The sequence below is a fragment of the Rhineura floridana genome, chromosome 8, assembly GCF_030035675.1.
Source record: "Rhineura floridana isolate rRhiFlo1 chromosome 8, rRhiFlo1.hap2, whole genome shotgun sequence".
Taxonomy (NCBI): Eukaryota; Metazoa; Chordata; class Lepidosauria; order Squamata; family Rhineuridae; genus Rhineura; species Rhineura floridana.
This window is the reverse complement of record NC_084487.1, coordinates 1,981,905-2,004,482: the sequence shown is the minus strand read 5'-3', so window position 1 is coordinate 2,004,482 and position 22,578 is coordinate 1,981,905. Positions and strand designations below refer to the sequence as shown.

Below are 22,578 nucleotides of genomic sequence, written 5' to 3'. Positions count from 1 at the left end.
TGCCATTTAGTAATAAGAAAAATACTTAAGTGATTCCACCAGCGTCTTATTTATGGTTGCTTGTATATATACACATGCCGAATGCTCTGTTCTTTGAGGCGTTTAGACTGTTGTAAGCGGTCTGCTCATTTGAAGTTCTCGTTAGCCTGCATTGTAAGTCATAGACTGATTTATAGATTTTATATGTATGATTTTATATGTTCATGTAAGTAAATTTGTCCTTGCTGTTTTATTTATAGCCCCTGATGAAGGCCTGAAAATCAACAGGCTGAAACACATTGGGTTTAAATATACAATAAATTCCTGCTTTTCTAGCATCTTGGTTTCCCCCTCCCCTTTTTTTTGCTTGGTCCGGAAGCTGCAGCTGGTGCAAAATGCAGTGGCACGACTGCTCATGGGGGCAGGGCATTGCCAACATGTCACCCTGCTGCTGAAAGAACTGTACTGGCTGCCTATTAGTGACCAGGCTAAATTCAAGGTTCTGGTCTTGGTGTACAAAGCCCTATGCAGCTCGGGACCAGGATACCTGAAAGACCGTCTTATCCCTTACATACCCAGTCGATCACTGCGCTCTGCAGGTGAGGGCCTCCTGCAGGTACCATCTTATCAGGACTGTTCTGTACAATATAGGAAACAGACTGTTAGTGTTGTGGTACCTTCCCTTTGGAATTCCCTCCCCTTAAATATTAGACAGGCACCATCTCTGTTATCTTTTCAGCGCCTACTCTTCCATCCTCTTTCAACAAGCCTTTTAAATAGAGAACTTATCCCAGCGTCCATCTGTGTTGGAACTGATTTTTAAGATGTTCTTAAAGCTTTTTTTAAAAAAGATGTTTTTTAAAGATGTTTTGTTAGAATATATTTTAAAGAGCAGATGTTTTATTTATTTAATTAATTAATTAATTTGTATCCCGCCCTTCCTCCCAGCAGGAGCCCAGGGCGGCAAACAAAGCCCCAAAAACACTTTAAAACATCATAAAAACAGATCTTAAAATACATTAAAACAAAAGTGTGTTTTAGAGTGTTTTCAATGTTTTTCTTTGCTGCCCTGGCATCCTACTGGGAGGAAGGGTGGGATATAAATTGTTGTTGTTGTTAATAATAATAATAATAATAACTAATGATGTTTAAGGGCTGATTTGACAATATTATTTATTTTATTTACTTATTTATTTACCAAAATGTATATGCTGCTTGAATGTAAAGACCTCTAAGAGGTTTACAAAAACGTGCTTGAATGTTTGGAGGCATTTATTTATTTGTAGCACTGTCATTCTGCATAGTGCGTTACAGAGTCCAAGAGGGCACTCCCTGCCCTGAGAACTGTGTACTTCTCCCCCCCCCGTCTCCAGGATCAACTGGAAGCGCCCTCTTAACTGTAGCAACCATGTTCTCATAATGTACCATCCAATGATGGAAGCAAAGGAGCACAGACTTTAATTCACTATGGAGGAGAAGGAATTTCTGCTTCCCTCTGAGTGAAGCCGCACCTCACAGAATTCCCCCGTCTCTAGAGATCTTCAAGGGGCAGGAGGTCGGCTGTGCTCTTTGGCATCACCTCAGCCCAGCCAGCTCTGGAAAGCAACGGGGGCTTTCCCAAGAGGGCTTCATAGTGGTGGCTGGAAAAACCACAGCCCATTCTTCCCCTGCATGTAGGAGGTGTAAGTGGAACAGGCATCCTTTCCCATTCCCTGCTGCCCTGCTTTCATTGCACTGCAGTTTGCCTTCTATTATTCATCTCGCTGACCACTGTGGCAAAATGATGCAAGTGAAGTAAATTGCCCACATTCCATTGTCATCACATTATTCCAGCCCCTTCATTTCAGTGCAAAGGAAACGCAGTGCACATGCAGAGGGCGGAGGGGATGTACTCGCATGTATCATTTGTGGGCTGAAAGCAACAGCAGCAGCAAATACCAGTCGTATTCACTGAACTGATTTGTGTTCTGGACATGGGACCAGTAAGCGGATATTGGCAATATATCCCCTCCCATGTCTGTCTTTGTTGGAATTCACTGACGTCCCTAGTATGGAGTCGCCAGAACTGAAGCTTGAAACTCTTTTGGAAACATTATAAGATCTGTTTGTGGTCAGACGTTAAGGTCTTGGAGAATTGCCATCTAATTAATTATATAGTATTTTGAGTCTATTCCAAGGGCTATTGTATTGTTTGGGTTTTAACAGGCTGTCCCTTTAATTGTTACCCACCTGGACTCCTTTGGATAGGGTGGCTTAGCGCTCTGGCCGTTAAATGCATCAGATGCCTTTTGAACACAGCTAGCATCTTTTCTGGCTGGCAGACCCCTCTCTAGCTAAGCCTTTCTGCTCCTGCCTCCGAAGGCAGGCCTTGCTGGATTCCTCCTCCTCCTCCTCCTCTTTCTGTGCTCAACATCTGGGCTGGGAGTTGCTTTTCCCCTCGCTGGATTAACCTGAATATGCCCTGGATGGATTTCTAGTTTACCTGCCTACTCTCCCAGCCCCCCTTCTCCAGCGATGCCTGGATTCTCATTTCTCCTGGTCTCTCTGGATTGTTTTCCTGCTTTCATCGACTTGAGAAAAATTAAAGTCTGCATGATGAGAGTCTCGGGCCAGACCTCCCTGCCGCTGTATATTATGCCCCAGAGATGTTTTTCCTCTCAAATGTTGTTCATATTTCAGGTCCTGGCAGGCCGTCATATTTGGAGCCTGTCAGCAAGGTCTCCTCCAGACAAAATAGACTAGAGAACTGGGTTTTAGTTTTTTTTAAATTTTTTAACATTTAATTCATAAATTTAACTTATTTTCCTTCTCCTGTGTGAGGCTCCGGTTGCCTGGTGCTCTTGGCTCTGGTGGCTAATTTCTGTGCCGTGCTCTGCCTCCCTTGAGGCCTGTGGTGCTCTGGCATCTGCTGGGTGATGTCCATGGGGTGGTGGGTGGAGATGAGTCCTGACATTTGAGGAGCGGGTGGGACTAGAGAGCCTCTGGGTACCATCCAGCAATTTGACTTTATGAGGTCAGCCTGGGGAGCTGCTCTGCGCACGCCTCCCTCCCATCACATTCAGTCCCCATCTCAGCTTAACTTCGTGAGGCTTTAACTGTATTGGGCGTTCTGCCTGCCTGGGTGTGGTGAAGCTGTATCCAAGTTAATTTGAGCTGGATTGATAAGGGACACTCTCTAACACAGTGGGGTACTTTATTAAAATCCAGATGGGCAGCTCCTCCCCCTCCCCCCTTTCTGTCCATGAATTAGTGGTTACATCAAAGAAGAGAGGAGGGGAAGAAATAACCACGTTTGATGACATAAATAGGTTCTCCTCCTTATAGATCCCCTCCCTCCACCCCCCACTCCTGCACCCCAGGCTGCTTCGTTTAGGCCAGCCTGGTGCCTGCTGGATGATTTAATCTAGAGTGTCTGGGGCTGATGAGAGCTGCTGTCCGAAACAGCAGAGGGCACGCCAGGTTGGCAAAGTCTGGTTGATGTGGCTCTGTTTTGCTCCTGATTCATGCTCTGCGGAAGGTGGAAACGCTGGTGGCCGAGGGAGGGGCCATTGATGAGGCATCTGACTCACAACACCTCCTCCCATTACACTCAGGGCTTCATTGATTGACATCACAAGTCAGTGCGCAGTGAGGAGGCATGAAGCATGCACAGCGCACCCGCTTGGCTGTGCCACTAGGCTCTCTTTAGGGGCTGGCTTGGCTCAGCTGGGTCCACCAGCCACTGATGGCTGGCTGCTCCGTGTCAGTAGGGCAGGTTCTAGTCCGAACTTTCCAGGAGCTGTCCAAGCTGCTGAAAGCAACTGGATGGAATTGAAACAACTGGAAGCACCTTGGACAGCTGCTGGAAAGCTTGGATGAAAACCTGGAGCGGATCCCACTGCTCCACTGCCATAGAGGCACCAGCCGCCACTGACACCAGCTTTGGCCCAGCAGCTTTGTTAAGTGCCTTCCTCCTCCTGGGACACTGCAGCAGCAGCACGCCCCCATTCTGTCTTCTGAAAGGGTGACGCGGGCACCCTGGCTGGACCCTTCGTTCCGGCAGAGCCCAGGAGCTGCCAGAGAGGGTGGCTTTGTGGGCGTTTGTTGTTTCCAAGTATCCAGATGGAGCCGCTTTGAATTCCAGGGAGACCAAAGCACTGGTTTAATTGCTTTGCAGAAGCAGGCCTTAATTTAAACTGTGTCGTGCCAGAGACCCTTCATTGCCCGAACTTTTTTCCTTTTTGTGCGCTTGTTAAAGAGCCTGCCTTAAATACATGCGGTTCCACAACCAGCTTTCTTTTGATTCAGCATTAATGCCACCTGCCTTCTCATGTATTAATGATCCTAATTCTCCCTCTACTCCTGAATATATTAGCAAAAGCCCTCACTATTTCTCACACACACTTTGTTGCCAGAATTTCAATCCCCATCCCCCCCATCTAAGGGCTGTGGCTATCTTTCCCCTGCAGTGCAGCTTAGTTAATCATAGAGCCAGTGTGGTGCAGTGGTTAAGCTGTTGGACTATGACCTGGGAGACCAGAGTTCGAATCCCCACATAGCCATGAAGCTCACTGGGTGACCTTGGGCCAGTCACTGCCTCTCAGCCTCATGAAAACCTATTCATAGGGTCGCCATAAGTCGGGATCGACTTGAAGGGAGTCCATTTACCAATCGTTGTCATTGGTAGCTAGCACCCACTCTGCCCCCCTCCCAGCACATGTTTTCATATTGATAGGAGGACCTGTAGCCTCTCTGTCTGCAATAGCTGGTTCCTCGTGGTCCTGTCTCCTTACCATGCTCTGAACTGCCAGGAGTGGAGAGTGGCAAACAAGGTTTCTAGCACACCCCTTGCTCCCCCCCAACCAACCTAGAAGTGCGCTTTGGAACAGGGGAAGGGCAACAGTGCATCCTTCCTCTTTGCCCATAGGCAGCTTTAGGGTTCCAAGGCAGGGCAATGCAACTTTCATCATCATCAGCGTGTGTGTTGCTCAGTCCCCAAACAAAGCTGGCATTGGGCATAAGGAGAGGAGGCAGCACAGTTAGGAGTACATTTCAGCAGTATATACATGCTTTTAAATAAATGAAATCTGTAGAATTGGGGGGAGGAGCATTAGCAAAAGGGGTGTGGAATGTGATAGGTCCTGAAGGAACCACAGAGTGGGGAGGGGGTTAAAGCAGAAGACACACACCTCCCCGCTGCTGAAATTTCATGAGTCTTTGACAAGTCGAGTATACCAGACAAGCCTTAGACTGCTGCTGTTCCCATAATTTTCCATGCAAAGTTACTCTCCTCAATGCCACGATCCCAGGGTCTGACTCCCCACCTTTGGAGGACAAAGGCAGGAATGCACAGGCAGTATTGGAGGGGGGGTGTCAGGGCCCTGGGGTCAGATCCCCATTCTTCAGGGGATGAGGCCGAGGACTTGTAAGTCAGGAGGGGAACTGCACGCAGGGCCTGCCCGAGAAGCACTTCTGCAAGGCGAACCTATGGTGTCAGAGCATGTGGTGGCCTCTGGCCAGAGCATGTGGCGTTGCTGCCCTGCGACTCAAGAGGGCTCCACTGAAGAAAGCCCAGTTCCACTAGAGTCTCCTCCACTCTGTCAAGGACTGCTAACTGCTAACTTCCTAACTGTTAGAGCCATATGACAATGGAACCAATGACCTAGAGAGGTAGTGGGCTCTCCGACACTGGAGGCCTTCAAGAGGCAGCTGGACAGCCATCTGTCAGGAATGCTTAGATTTGGACTCCTGCATTGAGCAGGGGGTTGACTTGATGGCCTTATAGGTCCCTTCCAACTCTACTATTCTATGATTCTGTGATTGGTCCCCTTTGATGACAAACAGAGTTATGTAGACAGGTGTTTGGAATGTGGATATGCTTTCAAGCAACCAGTATGTATGTATGCCTTTTTTTCTGATGTTTTTACTGTTGTAGTCTTTGTAAGGAGTATGTTGCTCCTCCCCTTTTTTAAGAAAGTAGTTTATAAATATTTAAATAAATAAATAAAGGGAAGGGGCCCTTTTCAGAGAAGGCAGAGCTTGCAATTGGGGCTGCTCCTATGTAGCGTTCAGTCTGAGATCGACAGTTGCTGAAGCAATATCAGAGCTTTTCTCTCCTTTAGCCTGCAGCCTGCAAAGGTGCCTGGCCTGGCCTGAGATCAGTGCTTGCAGCAGGACATGGAAACTGTCCAGGGCAACACCTGCTTTGCCTCACTTGAACTTGACTTCTGCTTTGCTTGACTTGGCCTGACCAGGACCTGAACTTGCGTCTAGCACTGCCCCTCCCCTCCCCTGCCAATCTGGGTTGGTACCCTCTCTGGCTGAAACTACCATCTGGAACAGAACACTTCATCCCATGTGCCCCAGAGGTTCCCATGCGCCTCCTCTCTACCAGAGCTTGGAAAAGTTACGTTTTTGAACTACAACTCCCATCAGCCCCAGCCAGCATGGCCACTGGATTGGGCTGATGGGAGTTGTAGTTCAAAAAAGTAACTTTTCCAAGCTCTGCTCTCTACAGAGTAACCAAATGTTAGCATATAGGAAAGAAAATTCTCTCTCTCTCTCTCTCTAATCCACACTTTCATAAAAGTATATCAAGGTGGTATAGAACATTCAAAGTTGCATACCACAGTTGCCAATTTGCTACCGGGCCAAGTTCAAGGTGCTGGTTTTGGTGTACAAAGCCCTATACAGCTCGGGACCAGGATACCTGAAAGACCGTCTTACCCGTTATATACCCAGTTGATCACTGCGCTCTGCAGGTGAGGGCCTCCTGCAGATACCGTTATCAGGAGGTTCGTTCTGCACAATATAGGAAACGGACCTTTAGTATGGTGGCACCCAACCTGTGGAATTCCCTCCCCTTAAATATTAGACAGGCGCCATCTCTGCTATCTTTTCGTTGCCTATTGAAGACCTTCCTCTTTCAGCAAGCCTTTTAAGTTGATACCTTATCCCAGTCTGTGTCTGTGCTGGAATTCCTTTTTAAGATGTTTTTAAAGCTTTAAAAAAAAAAAAAAAACAGATGTTTTAAAAGATTTTTTATTTTAATATATTTTAAAGTCTGTTTTTATGATGTTTTAGAGTGCTTTTAGTGTTTTGTTTGCCACCCTGGGCTTCTTCTGAGAGGAAGGGCAGGATATTAATTTAATAAATAAATAAATAAAATAATAAAATTAGTAAAAGCATCCATAAAAACATAATTAAAAACATAATTTAAAACATCAGTGAATACAAGAAATTCATATTGCAATTCATGCATAGCATATTGAAATTCGTATTGCCAAGGCCTGTCTAAACAGTACAATTTTCAGAAGATGTCCAAAAGAAGGCAGTGGTGGTTTCTGGTGAACCTCTAGTGGCAGGGAGTTCCAAAGGACAGGGCCTGCTACACTAAAGGCTGGGTCCCTAGTGAAAGTCAGCTGAATATCAGGCGCTTGGAGAATCACCACAAGTGTCCCATCAGAGGATCTCAGTAATCAAGATGGAGCTTAAGGGATCAGACTTATGGTACTCTGGGCCCAAGTTGTTTAGAGCCTTATGAATTAACACAAGTACCTTGAACCTGGCCCAGTACCAAACTGGCAACCAGTGCAGCTCTCTCAGTAAGCTGCTCCAGTGAGCAATCTGTCTGCTTCATTATTCACTAACTGCATTTTCTAGATCACATGCAAGGGCAGCCCCACATAAAGCATGTTGCAGTAATCAAGGCTCAGGGTTCCCAATGCATAGACCACTGTGATCAGGCTGTTGTGGCCTAGGAACGGTGGCAGCTGACATACCAGCTGGAGCTGGTCAATAGCACTCCTGGCCACAGAAGTCACTTGAGCCTCTAGTAACATGAGATGGGTGAAGGAGTAACCCCAGACTGCCTGCCTGCTCCTTCAGAGGGAGTGCAACCCTGTCCAGAACAGGCAGTTGACCTATCTCCTGGACATGGGAACCACCCACCCATGAGGCCTCCACCTGTCCAGGATTCAAGCTCAGTTTATTGACCCTCATCCACTACTGCATCTAGACACCGGTCCATGGCTTGCACAGCCTCTCCTGACTCAGATGTGATGGAGAAATAGGGTTTGGTATTCTCTCTCTACTGATGACACTTTGCTCCAAAATTCCTAATGACTGCTCCACAGTATACCATGAACAATGGTATCAAAAGCTCAGAAAGCTGAGGGTTGCACTCCCCCTGCCCTTCTCTCTATAAAGGTCATCCATCAGGGTGACCAAGGTGGATTCAGTCCCAAACCCAGACTGGCATCAATGCCAATAATCAGTCCCATCCCGGAATGTCTGCAGTTGTTCCACCATGACCCTCTCAATCACCTTCCCTGGAAAGGAAGTATTTGTGACTGAGCGATAGTTGTTAGAAGCCATTGGGTCCAGTTGGGTCCTGGCTTTTTCAGTAGTGGCCATGCTTCCGCCTCCTTTAAGGCAGCAGGCACCCTCACCCGTAATGCAAGGAAGCATTCACCACTCCCTGGACTCACCCGGCTCAATTTCACCAGCCATGTTGGGCAGGGATCGAGAGGGCACGTAGTCAGACACATCCCTGCAAGCGCCCTACCCACGTCATCAGGCCTCATAAACTGAAATTGATCCCACAAAGTTGGAGCAAATGAACATATGTTACCTTTGTATTGTTGAACCTTCCTCCGGGTACAAAGACAGGTCTTCTCCAGATCATATTATTGGCATATTATATACCCAGTACTGTCCATCCTGAGGAAGCATTTCAGGGGCATTTCTGGCAAAGATCTTTCCGAGCTCAGCTACCTGAATGATGCCATGTAACCAGAGAGAACATGACACAGAAACTCAAAAGGCTAACTTGAATATCAAAGAAGAGTCAAGCTGTATGTACTACATGAAATGCAGACATTTCTCAATTCATTGTATAACTCATAAAATTCAATGCTGAGAATGCAAAGACGCATGCATAGATCCACTCTCATGCCAAACGGGTTAAGCAAGCCTGATTGTGACTCGGTGTGATGTCTGAATTGACAAACTGTGTTTGCAATTGCCTAGCAAAACAGAATCAGAAACCATAGTTTGAAGCAAGTTTGCAAGGTAAATGCAAGGTAAACAAGGTAAATTGTGCAACTGAGGGTTTGGTGAGAAATCCGAATTCAACAGGAAGTTGCCATATACTGGTCTATCTAGGCTATTTGCCTACTCTGACTAGAAGTAGTTCTTCAGGGTTTCAGGCAAGGAAAAGTCTTCCCCCTCATTTTCTCTCTGGAGTTGCACCTTCTGTAGATGAAGCTTGCGATCCAAACTGCAACTGGTCCAATCAAACTGTCTTCATGAACTATGTACAACTGAACAAATTCAGTTGGGTTTGCACAACTTTTCAGCAGATTGCCAGGCATATTTCAAACCCAAAAGGTCTTTTTCAGTGGTTTGTAATTATTAAAAAAAAATCAATAAGAGGACGGTGAAAGGCTCTTCTGTTCGTTAGAGCAGCTGTTTCTCTTTTGATCACCCATCAGCGAGCTGTTGAAGAACAAACAGCTGCCTCAGTGAACAGAGGAGCCCTTGACCGTCCTCTGCATGTATGCTTTTTTTAATGATTACATACTTCATCAAACAAATGCTATTTGACTGATGGTAATTGTCAAGGTGTCAATAGTGGGCACATTAGCTTTTGTCTTTTAATGCTGAGTGTTGAATTTTAGAAGGAAAATAAAGCATTCAGAGGTTCCTTGTGGAGAGTGTGCGCCTCCATTTTGTTTCTTAAAAAATTGCTTTACTTTTAACCCAGCCATCCTAAAGCCTTGCGGAAGTGTTGGGAAAGGGGCTGATGGGAACTGTTGTCCAAAACAATTGGAGGGCACCAAGTTGGGGAAAGCTGCTTTAATCAGAGTGCCCCTTGGCTGTAAAAGGGGCCCACATCCCTGTCGCATGCACAGTGAGGAGTCAGAAAGATCCAGGTGCATCTCACCTTTTATGCCAACCTGCAGCTGGAGGCCCCCCCTCCCTGTTAAGCAGCCTCTCATCAGTGCCCCTTCCCTGGGCCATATTTAAACACATTCCGTGCCTTTGCTTTGAACTTTATGGGCCAGAAGAATGTGGGAGATCTCAGATCTTTCATGCCATGTCCAAAATGATAGTTTTCTGAAACAGAGGGAACTGGCTCACATTGGACATGACTGCAAAGAAAGTAGTGATACATGTTCATCGTTTTTTAAAATCATGATGATGGTAATAATAACAATAATAATAATAATTAACAACAACAACAACATTTATATCCCATCTTTCCTCCAAGGAACTCAAGATGGCATACATGATTCTCCTCCCTCTCCAATTTTATCCTCACAACAACCCTGTGAGGTAGGTTAGGCTGGGAGACTGTGGCTGGCCCAAGGTCACTTAGCAAGCCGCACAGCTGAGTTGGGATTTGAACCCAGGTCCTAGTCCAGTACTCTAACTTCTACACCACATTGGTTATAACTATGGGACCCACAGCTGGCAGCACAGAATCAGGGATCATTCTTAAGGGAAGGTAGAGTGAGATACCAAAAAGCAAGTGCCAGCCTGTGTTACTGCAACCTCCACGGCCAAATGTACGGTTCAACAGAGCTAGATCTGGCCTCTGCCTCTAGATATTTCCTGCCTCTAGCATCTGTTAAATAGACCTCATTTGGCATTCAGTTCTGGGTGCTCAACTCCATGGAGGAATTGACTGCTTGCGAGGGCATCATAGTAGGGCTATGTGCAAGGCTGGCCTGATTTGCTTTGCCCCCCAGCCCCAACTGTCCAAATGCACCCCAGGTTCCCCTCCAGGATTGCAGGGGATCTTGGGCACATGCTGGGCACTGCATGGCTTCCCCATGACTGCTCAAGGTGCCCTCACTTACAAGGATTGCGAACTCAAGCCATGGCTAAGAAACTATATATGTGTGCAAATCCACCAGTAAATCTCAGGCAATCCATACCACAGCCTGGTGCTGCAAGGGGAGAATGAACAAGATCCACCATCATGCCAAGCGACCTGCAGAGCAAACTTGAGCCATTGACTTGAGCAACTGAGCCAGTTAGACAGTTAGGGCAGATGAGGAAAGCGAATCAGGCCAGCCTTGCACATGGCCCTGCAATGTTGTTGATGTTAGGTTCCTTCAAGTCGATTTTGACTTATGGCGACTCTATGAATCAGTGACCTCCAAGAGCATCTGTCATGAACCACCCCGTTCAGCTCTTGTAAGTTCAGGTCTGTGGCTTCCTTTATGGAATCAATCCGTCTCTTCTTTGGCCTTCCTCTTTTTCTACTCCCTTCTGTTTCTCCCAGCATTATGGTCTTTTCTAGTGAATCATGTCTTCTCATGATGTGTCCAAAGTATGATAACCTCAGTTTCATCATTTTAGCTTCTAGTGATAGTTCTGGTTTAATTTGTTTTAACACTCAATTATTTGTCTATTTCACGGTCCATTGTGTCCATAAAACTCTCCTCCAACACCATATTTCAAATGAGTTGATTTTTCTCTTATCCGCCTTTTTCGCTGTCCAACTTTCACATCCGTACATAGAGATCGGGAATACCATGGTCTGAATGATCATGACTTTAGTGTTCAGTGATACATCTTTGCATTTGAGGACCTTTTCTAGTTCTCTCATAGCTGCCCTCCCCAGTCCTATAGCCTTCTTCTGATTTCTTGATTATTGTCTCCATTTTGGTTAATGACTGTGCCAAGGTATTGATAATCCTTGGCAAGTTCAATGCCCTGCTATGATGCCCTCACAAAAAGTCAATTTCTCCTTGGAGTTGAGCACTCAGAACTGAATGCCAAATGAGGTCTACTTAACAGATGCTAGAAGCAGGAAATATCTAGAGGCAGAGGCCAGATCTAGCTCTGTTGAACTGAACACTTGGCTGTGGAGGTTGCAGTAACACAGGCTGGCACTTGCTTTTTGGTATCTCACTCAACCTTTCCTTAAGAATGACCCCTGATTCTGTGGGGCCAATTGTGGGTCCCTTAGTTGTAACTGCAAGGAATCCCACATCTTGCCTCAAGGCTGCCTCTAAGCTGAGAGAAGTCCCTTCTCAGCACCTCAACAGCCATCTGCTGCGTTTTCTAAAGAGGCAATGCTGGGCTCATGACATCTCCATGCTGTTCAACCCTTTCATCCATCACTGCAGCAATCCACAGCATTCTGGAAGAAGGGCGAAGCAGCTCTTCCCTCCCCCCTTCGGATAATATGGGGTCTAAAAGCAAACTGGTCAACGGGACCTGGGGGTCATTCACCTCTTCCAGACTGGCTGGCTAATGAGGCAGCTCCCTGCACCAGGGCACTCTCTGGCACTGGGTCATTCTCTGCACCCACCATTTAGCATTTAACAAGGGCTCAGATCTTGCAAGACAGCCCTGCCAGGCAGCTTTTGATGTCTGTTCATTTGCCTGCCATGATTGTCAGTATTCAGAGGCTGGAGCTGGCTGGGAGATTCTGCTGGCACCCTTCAGACTTGGCTTTTGAAAAAGAGAGAGAGCAGATTCCTTACTGGGCTGGAAAGCAAATGGGGAGAGGCCCAGTCTGTGCTTAGTTTGGGGCGGCCTTGGCACAACTTCTCATCAGGAAGAAGGAAATGTGTAGCCCCTGTTGGCCACTCATTCCCAAGAGAGGCTGCCATATTCTCTAGCTGAGATTTGGCCACACCCACTGACTCTCGCACAGGGGTGGGCAAAGGCTCTTTAACCCTCTCCTTCCCGCTGCAAATGAAGAGCTCAGGCAGAGCCCTCAAGGCCTGAGCCTTGGCTTGCTCCTGGGGGGTGAGAAAAGGACAAAGAACAGAATGGGTCAGCGTGAGTCTTTGGGTCAGAGGCAAAGTTTTGTGGGGGGCGTTGGGAGGGGGGAGGCACATGAACCTCCCCCTCCCAAGCCTCCAATTGGCCAGCCCTTATGGTTGTTACTTCTGTGACATTTCTGGGGCACTCTGGTCCTGTTTGCCAGCTTCCCATGGGCGTCTCTTTGGCCACGGTGACCGCTGGGTGGGTCTTTGGCCTGATCCAGCCGCCAGGAACTTCCTGTCATCTTATTTATGCAGACTGACTCCCTTTTCTTCCAGCACTTTTTTAAAAATTGTTTTTACATATGAAATTGTTTTTACTGTTGACATTTTTACTGTGAAATTGCTTTGAGATATTTAAGGAGAAATGCTTCATAAAAGGAATCAAATAAATAAATAAATAAGGTGCTCAAGTTGTGTGTGATGTTTATCTAGCATATTTTCTGTAGAAAATGACCAGATGTGGGGAGAGGCTATATGTTGTGTGATTAGCAACAGACCAGGTTGACACTTGCATAGCATTCACACACACACACACACACACAGAGAGAGAGAGAGAGAGAGAGAGAGAATGGAATTTATTGCTGTTATCTGGACGCACCCCAGAACAGATCTGATTTGCTAGACAACCGGAGACAGCCCCCTCCTCATTCCTGGCCCATGTACTGCCAGGGCCAATTGCCAAAATTTGTCCCCACCCAGCAAAGATCTTGGAAGCCTAGTTGGGTTGGTGGCAAAGCTGACCACCTGTGCCCAGACAAAGTGAGGGGTGTGGAAGAAGAGGCCTGCCAATGTCTGAGGGGGCAGAGCAAGACCTGAGCAGCTGCCAGCCTTTCAGCAGCCTAACCTCTGCAGCCCTTTCTGAATTTCCTTGGCCTGGCCCTGCCCGGGAAGAGCGCTTGAGCCTCACTGGAGCTGGTCTGTATGCATAAGGGGAAGCCCCAGCTCAGACCCTCCTCTAATGCCTTTCCAAGGCCACCTTCCACCACAATGACACCTTCAGGCTTCAGCCATCAGATTCTGTTTTTGTGTAAGGAAAATGGAAGTGGACTGCCTTCAAGTAGATTCTGACTTACGGCGACCCTACAAATATGGTTTTCATGGTAAGTGGTATTCAGAGGGGGATTACCACTGCCTTCCTCTGAGGCTGAGAGGCAGTGACTGGCCCAAGGTCACCCAGTACGCTTCCTGGCTGTGTGGGGATTCGAACCCTGGTCTCCCAGGTTGTAGTCCAGCACCTTAACCACTACACCACACTGGCTGTCAATGTTTAAGGAAGAAGAGACAAAATAATAACACTGGGATTCACACATTGCTCTTACAAATTGTTGTAACCCGTCCTGGTACCTCTGGTTGAAGGGTGGGAAATATATGTTGTTGTTGTTGATGATGATGATGATGATGATGATGATGATAGAGGAGGATGTTAGAAATGCAAACAATTCTTGCAAACAGCAAACAGAAAGTTCTGATGAAGGGACCCAGAGTGTGCAACAAGTTCCAGGCAAGCAGTCCGAGCCGAGAACAGCAGGGTGTCCTGGTGGCTGATGCACTCACGGCCCTCACTGGGGGGTTGCCAGCTTTCTTTTCTTTACTGTCTGTGCTCCTGTTTCTTCAGCAGCAGCCTGACGCACAGAATTAAAGTGTGTGGCAATTTCCCCATCACTTATCTCCATGCTAGGAAACGCCTCACCTCTGACGTCTCTGCATGCAGAAATCGCTCTGTGCTCCCAAAGCCAGAGGAACAGGGCCAGTTCAAAGGCAAACAGGAATGACAAGGAGCTGACCTTGGGGGCGGCTGGTGAGTAGGGCACCTCACTCCTTAGCCTGGCCCTGCAAGGCAGCCGCTCATCCTTTTCTGCTGGCCTTGATTGTGCCCTCCAGCACAGTGTTTTAATGGTGTAAACACCCACCCACACCCATTTAATAAATAATCTGGCTTGCTTACAAAGATGAGCACCTAGACAATTAGGAACATAGGAAACTGTCTTAGACCAAGTCAGACCCTTGGTCCATCTAGCTCAGTATTGTCTACACTGACTGGCAACAGCAGTCCAGGGCTTCAGGCAGGAGCTCCTCCCTGCCTTACCTGGAGATGCCAGCAGAGATTGAACCTGGGACCCTCTGCATGCAAGACAGATGCTCTGCCACTGAGCTCTGGCCATTCCCACATGAGAATTCCTTACAGATACACATCATGAGAAGACATGATTCACTAGAGAAGACAATAATGCTGGGAAAAACAGAAAGGAGTAGAAAAAGAGGAAGGCCAAACAAGAGATGGATTGATTCCATCAAGGAAGCCACAGACCTGAACTTACAAGAGCTGAACAGGGTGGTTCATGACAGATGCTCTTGGAGGTCGCTGATTCATAGGGTCGCCATAAGTCGAAATCGACTCGAAGGCACACAACAACAACAATCATGAATTAAGAGTGCATGAAGGGCTACAAAGGCCTTTTGCCCATCTGTGTGTCAGTCTGCGAGCATTCTGTGCAGCCCCTCTGAGGGGCAGGGCAGTAGCAGCAAAAGTGCAAATGTGCGCCTGGTGGGACCGTGTGTGGAAGATAGATGGTGGTGGTCAAGATTCTTTGGCTTTCCTGCTTCTGCCCAGGCGGAGAATGGTTTGCTGTGCAAAGGATTGCTCTGGGTGCAGATTGCCTCCTTCTTCCCCGGAGTAGTCATGAGGGGCGGGAAGAGCTCACCCTCCCTTCCTCGTCTTCTTTCTCAGTGTGCGTCAGTGGGTTGGGGTCAGCTTCCTTCCTCCTCTGGCAGTGCTGGGGGGAAAGCGCAGCAAAGTGGGGAAGGGTTGTGGGGTGCTTTTGCTTTATTTTGCTTTCCCAAGATAACAAAGAAAGGGAAAAACCTTATAGCCCTTCAGACTGTTGGAATGTATGTGGTTCAACTCCAACCTGTGGGTTGAGGCTGCATGGGGTTAGAAAGGGTAGCTAGAGAGGAGACCTCTTGGTTGCTAGGCTATACCTATCCCTTTGATCTCCTGCTGTCTCTCTCCTTCCTGCTAGACTGATATGCAAAGTATGTTGATCCCAGTTCCTTCTCGCCTTCCCAGTCGTCTTCTTTCTCGAGAGGGGAGCAGACATCTTTCCTTTGTCTCTCCCTCTCATCCAGCATGAGGGCGAGTACTGGGCGCAGTGCTCGTTGCTCCAACTTAGCTAGTTAGCTAGATATAGGACTCTTTCCTATCAAGCATGTACTTCCAGAATAAAGTAGTTATTTCTTATTTTTAAGCTTAAAGCCTCTGTCTGACTAATTTGCAGGGAAGGTAGAATCTTAGCAAAGATTCAAACACACACACATAAGCTCGCTCAGAACTCTCCGTTCTGCTACGCAACTCTGCAGGGTCCTACAGGACATTGGGCCCAGCCTCCTATACAGACTAGGGCAGCTGTGGGGGGGCAGCTGATCTGTTGGGGCCGCCTACAGAGAGGGTGGCAGCTGTGGAGTGTTTCTCTGAGAGGCTGCGTGGGTCGATATGCATGAAGGGGAGAATGAGAGAGAGAAGCATCTTTGCCCTGAATGCTCTTGAGAAGGGATGGGCAGATCTACCTGTCTGGGGTTTCCTTAGTTTTTCGCTCTTAAGTTCTGTTTTCTACACCTGTTTGCCATTTCATGTTTAAAAAGGCCTTGTGAAAATTTGCTAGTGTTTTAATGCAAATTTCTCCTAATATACATGGTTGTATGCAATTTCTCCTAATGTGCACATTTTTTGCAAAGCAATTTTTTATAATACATTTTTGTATGTTATTTTCAGTAATCCATGTTTTTATCTGGCCCATCACACGCATCTTTTTGCACACGACTTGGCTGGAGGAGTGCACTGCAAAATTCAGAGAAGGGCAAATGGCAAAGGAGGGCTCTGTTTTGGTTCGTGTTTCAGGGAGTGTGGATTAGTCAGGTTTGCTTTTAAATACAAACTGAATCAAATTTCTCCCCCATGCCTGCTCTTGAGCGCTGGCTGACTCCACTCGCTGGAATCCTCCACGCTGTGCTTTCTGGCCCCGGTTTGCTGAGGTGAAGGTGCTGAGCGCCTGGTGCTCAGCGCCTGCTCTCGTACCTTCCCTTCTGGTGATGTTCTCCCCCCCCACACACACACACACACTTGCCTTTGCTACAAAATCCTCCATCTCCATCCTGGTCTTCTTGTCAACATTTTGCATTTCCTTCCAACTGAAGTATATTACCTGTAAAGGAAGGAACTCTTGATGCCGTTCATTTTAAAAGAGAAAACCAGTTTTGGGGAGGGGCAATTTTTCATGGAGAAATGAACGACAGCGGGGGAAGGGCTGCTATTTCTCTGTTCCAGTTTCAAAATCCCCTCCCCCACCACCACTATGGCTTCCCCAGTGGGGGGGGGAAGAGGGAATCAGAACTGCCACATTTTGAACCCTGTGGTGGGGAAAGCCACCAGTTGAGGAAAAAATGGCAGCGGAGGCCCAGTGGGTGGGGAAAGGGCTAAGGACCCTCCCCCTTCTGCCACTTCCCCATTCAAAGTCACCTTCCCCCAAAGCTGCTTTTCTCCCTTTTAAAAAGGCACGATGGTGTGGGCCCATTTTACACCTTGGCCCACCTGCCGCCTGTGTTCTTCTTTGTCCCAAATCCCTGTGGCGGGAGAGTGGAGAGTGCTTCCTGCCCTCCCAGGCTGGCATGTGCCTCCTTCGGCTGCCCTGCCCTCTGCGTCCTTGCGCAGCAGCAGAGATGGCTCTGGGAAGCAAGAGCCGCCGCCACCGCTGCCTCTCCTGTGCCCTGAATCTGCCATGCTGCTCTTTGCCGGGACTTTGAAGGGTGCTCGGCCCCCTGTGGCCTTCAGCGGCTGCCATAGTGATGTCAGTCTGTGCTTGCTGTGCAACTGAGAGGCAGGCAAGAAGGGTCCTTTTGGAGGGAGGGGGAGTGGCCTCACCAATCACAGCAGAAGGTTTAACACCTCCTGTCCCCCACAATGGGAGCAACCGTCCCCCACCAGCCAAGGATGGTTATTTTTTCTTGTTAAGATGAGCTTCTTGCAGACTGGGGGTGTGGGGAGGAAGTGAACAGAGGAAGCTGGCCTTGTACTGAGTCAGAGCATTGGTCCATTTAACTCAGTATTGTCGACACTGACCGGCAGGGTCTCTCCAGGGTTTCTGGAACAGGAGTCTCTCCCAGCCCTGCCTGGAGATGACAGTGTGGACTGGGCCTCGGCCCTTTTGCATGCCAAGCAAGGGCTCTGCTGCTGAGTAAGGGGCCTTTGCTTACATAACAATTCTTTGGCAAGAGCTTGGCTGGGGTCTTCTGCCCTGGGGCTAGTGGGCTGCTCGGGGCTGGATCTCCAGAGGAGGTGTGCAGAAGGTCTGTCCTAGGAAGCTTGGGCCGAGGGCAGTTTCCATTATGGGGTTTGTTCATGCTGAAGGGCCAGCCTGTCAAGGCAGCTGGATGTTTGCATCTGCCAGCTGCTTTCATTATCTCTACCTGTGAGGAGGCGTAGTAGGGGCTTGTAGGGGCCGCATCGCAGAGGGGATGGACCCTTGGCTGCTGGGCTCAGCAGTGTGGTTTGGAACCCCGGCCATCTGTTCTCTGATGTAAAACATCAGTGCATGTATCAAAATGCCAGGACTTGTGTGACTGTTGAAGCAACCCGTCTGCTTCACTCCATGTCCAATCACGGTCTCCATTTCCTCTGCCCCAGTGCCCGCCGTGCATGTAGGTGGCACATATCTGTACATAATCAAAGTTTGCTCTTGTGTTCTGGGGTGGCAAAAACTTTGGGGCACATGCAGGTGGCGTCTTTCTACACTCTCGGTCTATTGCTTGTAGACTGGCAATAAATTATTTCTTCACATGACACATAACTTTAAACTTTATTTTGCTGCCGTGAGATTATGGCAATGGTTGTGGTTTTAGGGGAGCAGACAAATTAATGGAGCAGAATAATTTTATCAACAGTTTTTAGTAGCAATGGAACCTCCATGTTAAGAGGCAGTCTTACACCTCTGGATATCTTATATTGTGGACATACAGTGGGAGATTTCCTAAATGTCCTGCTTGAGGGCTTCCCAGAGGTCCTTGGTGGCCACCAGGGGAAACAGTAAACCAGACTAGAGAGGCATCTGATGTGGTCCTGCTTCAGGGCTCTTCTTAGGCTCTTTGACATGCACGGTAAGCTGTAAGAGTGTCCAGCTGCATTATGGCCAGCACTGATCCTCTGTTCGGTGCCATGTGCTTTGTGGACAGGGAGGGAGGCAGACCATGGAATCATAGAATAGCAGAGTTGGAAGGGGCCTACAAGGCCATCGAGTCCAACCCCCTGCTCAATGCAGGAATCCAAATCAAAGCATTCCCGACAGATGGCTGTCCAGCTGCCTCTTGAAGGCCTCCAGTGTCGGAGAGCCCACTACCTCTCTAGGTCATTGGTTCCATTGTTGTATGGCTCTAACAGTTAGGACGTTTTTCCTGTTGTCCAGTCAAAATCTGGCTTCCTGCAACTTGAGCCCATTATTCTGTGTCCTGCACTCTGGGACGATTGAGAAGAGATCCCGGCCCTCCTCTATGTGACAACCTTTCATGTACTTGAAGAGTGCTATCATATCTCCCCTCAGTCTTCTCTTCTCCAGGCTAAACATGCCCAGTTCTTTCAGTCTCTCCTCATGGGGCTTGGTTTCCATTCTCCTGGAAACAAGTGTGAGACCGAGTCGCTAGTGTTGGGTGCACAGCCACTCCGCTTTCAAAAACCTTTACCTGTGAGACAATTGTGGCCACAGGAGTGGAGCATGATTTTTGTCATAACATTGACAATTCCATGCCAGGGGCTTGTGGAAGAGAGTGGTAAGGCATGGGGTGGGCACACAGCGGAAACCGCAGGTAAACACCAGCCTTGCTGCCTCTAGACACGCTTACAGCCAGAGTCAGTGTGAATTTCCAGATGCCGAACCTGGCGGCTTGCTGGGCTTTGGCAAGATCCACAGTAGTCTTATGTGGAAATGTGTGTCATCGCATAATTGCAGGAAGCACAAGGTCTCTTGCCACAGGTGATCCAGGTAGTGCTGGGAGGGAGGGAGAGAGGGAGGCAAGCGTCAACAGAAGGTGCTGAGCCCTTTGCCAGGGTAACTGGACTTCCATCCTGGGGCATTTCCCATTCTGGATTTGGGGGCCGCTGCTCCTGCGGAAAGAGTAACTCTCTGCCACTGAATGTCTTATGGGAGCAGTCATCTTCACCAGCATGCTGCCCTTTGTATTATTCATTTTGATTCTAAATTCAGAGCACTCCTCCCGGCCCCTCACCCGCCCTCCTGGGTTCTCAGCAGCTGTAGATCTTTCATTTTGCCATGTAGCAATCAAGCCTTGGAAAAGGACTTTCTTTGCCTGCTATCACTCCTGGGCATCAGACGAGATGGGTTCACGCGCAGCATTTCTCATCCACTCTTTGGGCAAGGGGGGGAGGCATGGGCTGTCATTGTGAGGAAGGGCGGAGGGGCGCAGCAGCTCTCACACAACATGCTACTTAATGACTGCTTTGCAATGCATAACCATCTCCTGTAAAGAAACGGCTTTGATCAGACGGGGTTTGAAGGCAACCCCTCGTGTTTTAAGAGTAAGGCAGTTATCCATTTTCTGAAGCCTGGGTCTTGGGCTGCTTTGAGGCATGGCAAAGCAGCCACTGCCTCTGGCTTGTGTTCAAAAAGGCAGGTTGACGGTTCAAAGACTTCATTCTATCACACTGTAGAAGATGAAGAACTTTTAGGTATTAGATTCCTTCCTTGCCCTCCCATCCCCCACCCCCACCTCAGAACAGGTTGCAGAATACCCCTGTCTTATTTTTATCAAATCCAGGCCTGGTGCCAGCAGGTGGCCAGGTTGGGTCCTTGCTGAGGGCCCCTATGCCACAGAGAGGCCCTGCCTTAGGGCAGGAGTGTGAAGCTCCCATCTGGGAATCCACAGCAACATATATGTTTTTGCAAGTAGTTTTCCAACATTTTTATGCACTTGTTCACCTCATATATGCATATTTGTACACATTTGTTGGAGAACTGCAAAATTCAGGGAAGTGTGAATGTTGGTGGAGAACTGGGCTTCAGTTTCTATTTTAGTTCAAGAAGTGCAGACACAGTGCTTTCTCTGCAAACAAAAGTGAGTTTCTCTGCCATCCCTCTTTTATGCCTTTGGTTGCTTGCCAGTGTCTTATTCTCTCTCTCTCTCTCTCTTTCCCTCCCCTTGACAGAAGTGTCTGCGGCTGAACCCTGATGTCCCGGTCTGGGTCTCCAAGCAACGCATCCTCTGCACCTTGAACCACAGCCTGAAGGACGTGCTGAACTATGGCCTCTTCCAGCCAGCCTTCAACGGCAGAGCTGGGAAGTTCCTGGATGAAGAGCGCCTGCTGAGGGAGTATCCCTTGAACCCGGACACCCCGGTCCCTTACCTGGAGGTACCAACCTGCAGGCCTGCCTCCTTTGCTGTAGTGACTGCGTTAGGCACAGGTGCTCAGGCTAAATGGAAAGGACAAGGGCTCAGGTGGCAATCTTTCCCCCGAGTGCAAGCTCCTGAATGGCAGGCACACAAATTGCCAGCCTTTGTTTTTAGCATCCCTGGCTCTTGGTGGCCTTGGCAGAACCAAGGCCTGTATGTGGGTGGCAGTTTTCTCCAGGACTCAGAGGACAAGTACATCAGCCTGCATAAAGTACAAAATTCAAGCATAAAGGCCAAGACAGGGGAAGGGCCCCCGCAGGGCAGGGGCAGAGCATCTGCTTTGTATGCAGAAGGGCCTGGGTTCAATCCCCAGCAGCATCTCTGGATACAGGCGGGAATGTCCCCTGCCTGAAACCCTGGAGAGCCATTGCTGCCAGTCAGTGCAGACAACACTGAGCCAAGGGGACCACGAGTCCAACTCAGTATTATGTTCCTGGGCTCCCTCTCTAGGCTGCGCTGAAGTCAAGGGTTGGGGCAGTAGTCATCAGAGGTGTGGGTTGCTCACCTTCCTTCCTGACACTGAGCGAGCATCACTCCTGGTTCCCGAGAAGAGGAGGTGCGAGGTGGGGAGGGCTCAGTGCAGAGCGGGCGTGGTGGCAGGAGCATCAGCTTGGCTCTACTGCTGCGCCTGCACCGTGCTGAGCTCCCCTACCTTGCCCCTTCCCTTCTCCCTCTCCAGAATTGGCAGCGACGTTGGCAAGGGGAGGTGAGCAATGCTCCCTCTGACTGTTACTGGGTTAGGGTTACTGTAGGCAAGGCAGGGAGAGGGTACCTTGGAGGCCTCTTGGGTGCCGCAGAACCCCCAGTGGGTCACTTTGCAGAGGGAGCTGGCTGTGTCAGAAGCAGAGTGGCCGCCTGCAGAAGCCGGGCACACAGCATTGCAGGAGCCCCCTGTGAATTGTGCTGCCCCAGGCAGCTGCTTCCCCCAGCGTGGATGGCAGAGCTGACCCTCTCTTCAGGTCCAGGCTGTGTGTGTGTGTGTGTGTGGAAGCGGAAAAGAGTGCCAGTCAGCCAAAGAGATCTGAAGGCAAGCTTGCAGGGTGAGCAGAAAGCCAAGGCCTGTCTAATGGCACAAATCCCTAAACCGGCAAGTGACAGGCAGGGAGGCACTGGGACTCTTAGAGGCGGATTCTGACTGCCGGCACCATTTTGCTAGCCTTGATATTGCAATAAATGGGAATACATTAATGGTGACCCCCTTGCCACACTCGAGGTCAGGCTGGGTGCTCTCAATAACTGCCTACGCTGACCTCAGAAATCTATTAAAATCCCATTAAAAACACTGGATTAGCATGTAATTCTTGCGGCAGATGCGCCGCAGGTCCCTCAGTCTCACCCAGTCTGGCTGGGCCTCCACAGCCAACACTGGCCTGTGATC

General features: G+C 48.7%; 1 protein-coding gene across 4 annotated transcripts in view; it reads left to right on the top strand.

Annotated features, from left to right (window-relative positions):
• SHANK3 (SH3 and multiple ankyrin repeat domains 3) overlaps positions 1-22,578 on the top strand; it is a 445,396-nt gene that overhangs the window by 67,507 nt on the left and 355,311 nt on the right. For all 4 annotated transcript variants that reach the window (XR_009764300.1, XM_061637962.1, XM_061637959.1 and 1 more), the window contains exon 2: positions 20,956-21,159. Coding sequence is in view for 3 of the 4 variants with exons in the window: in XM_061637962.1 (XP_061493946.1) it covers positions 20,956-21,159 (204 nt within the window). In the remaining variant the exon portion in view is untranslated. The remainder of the gene's footprint in view (positions 1-20,955; positions 21,160-22,578) is intronic.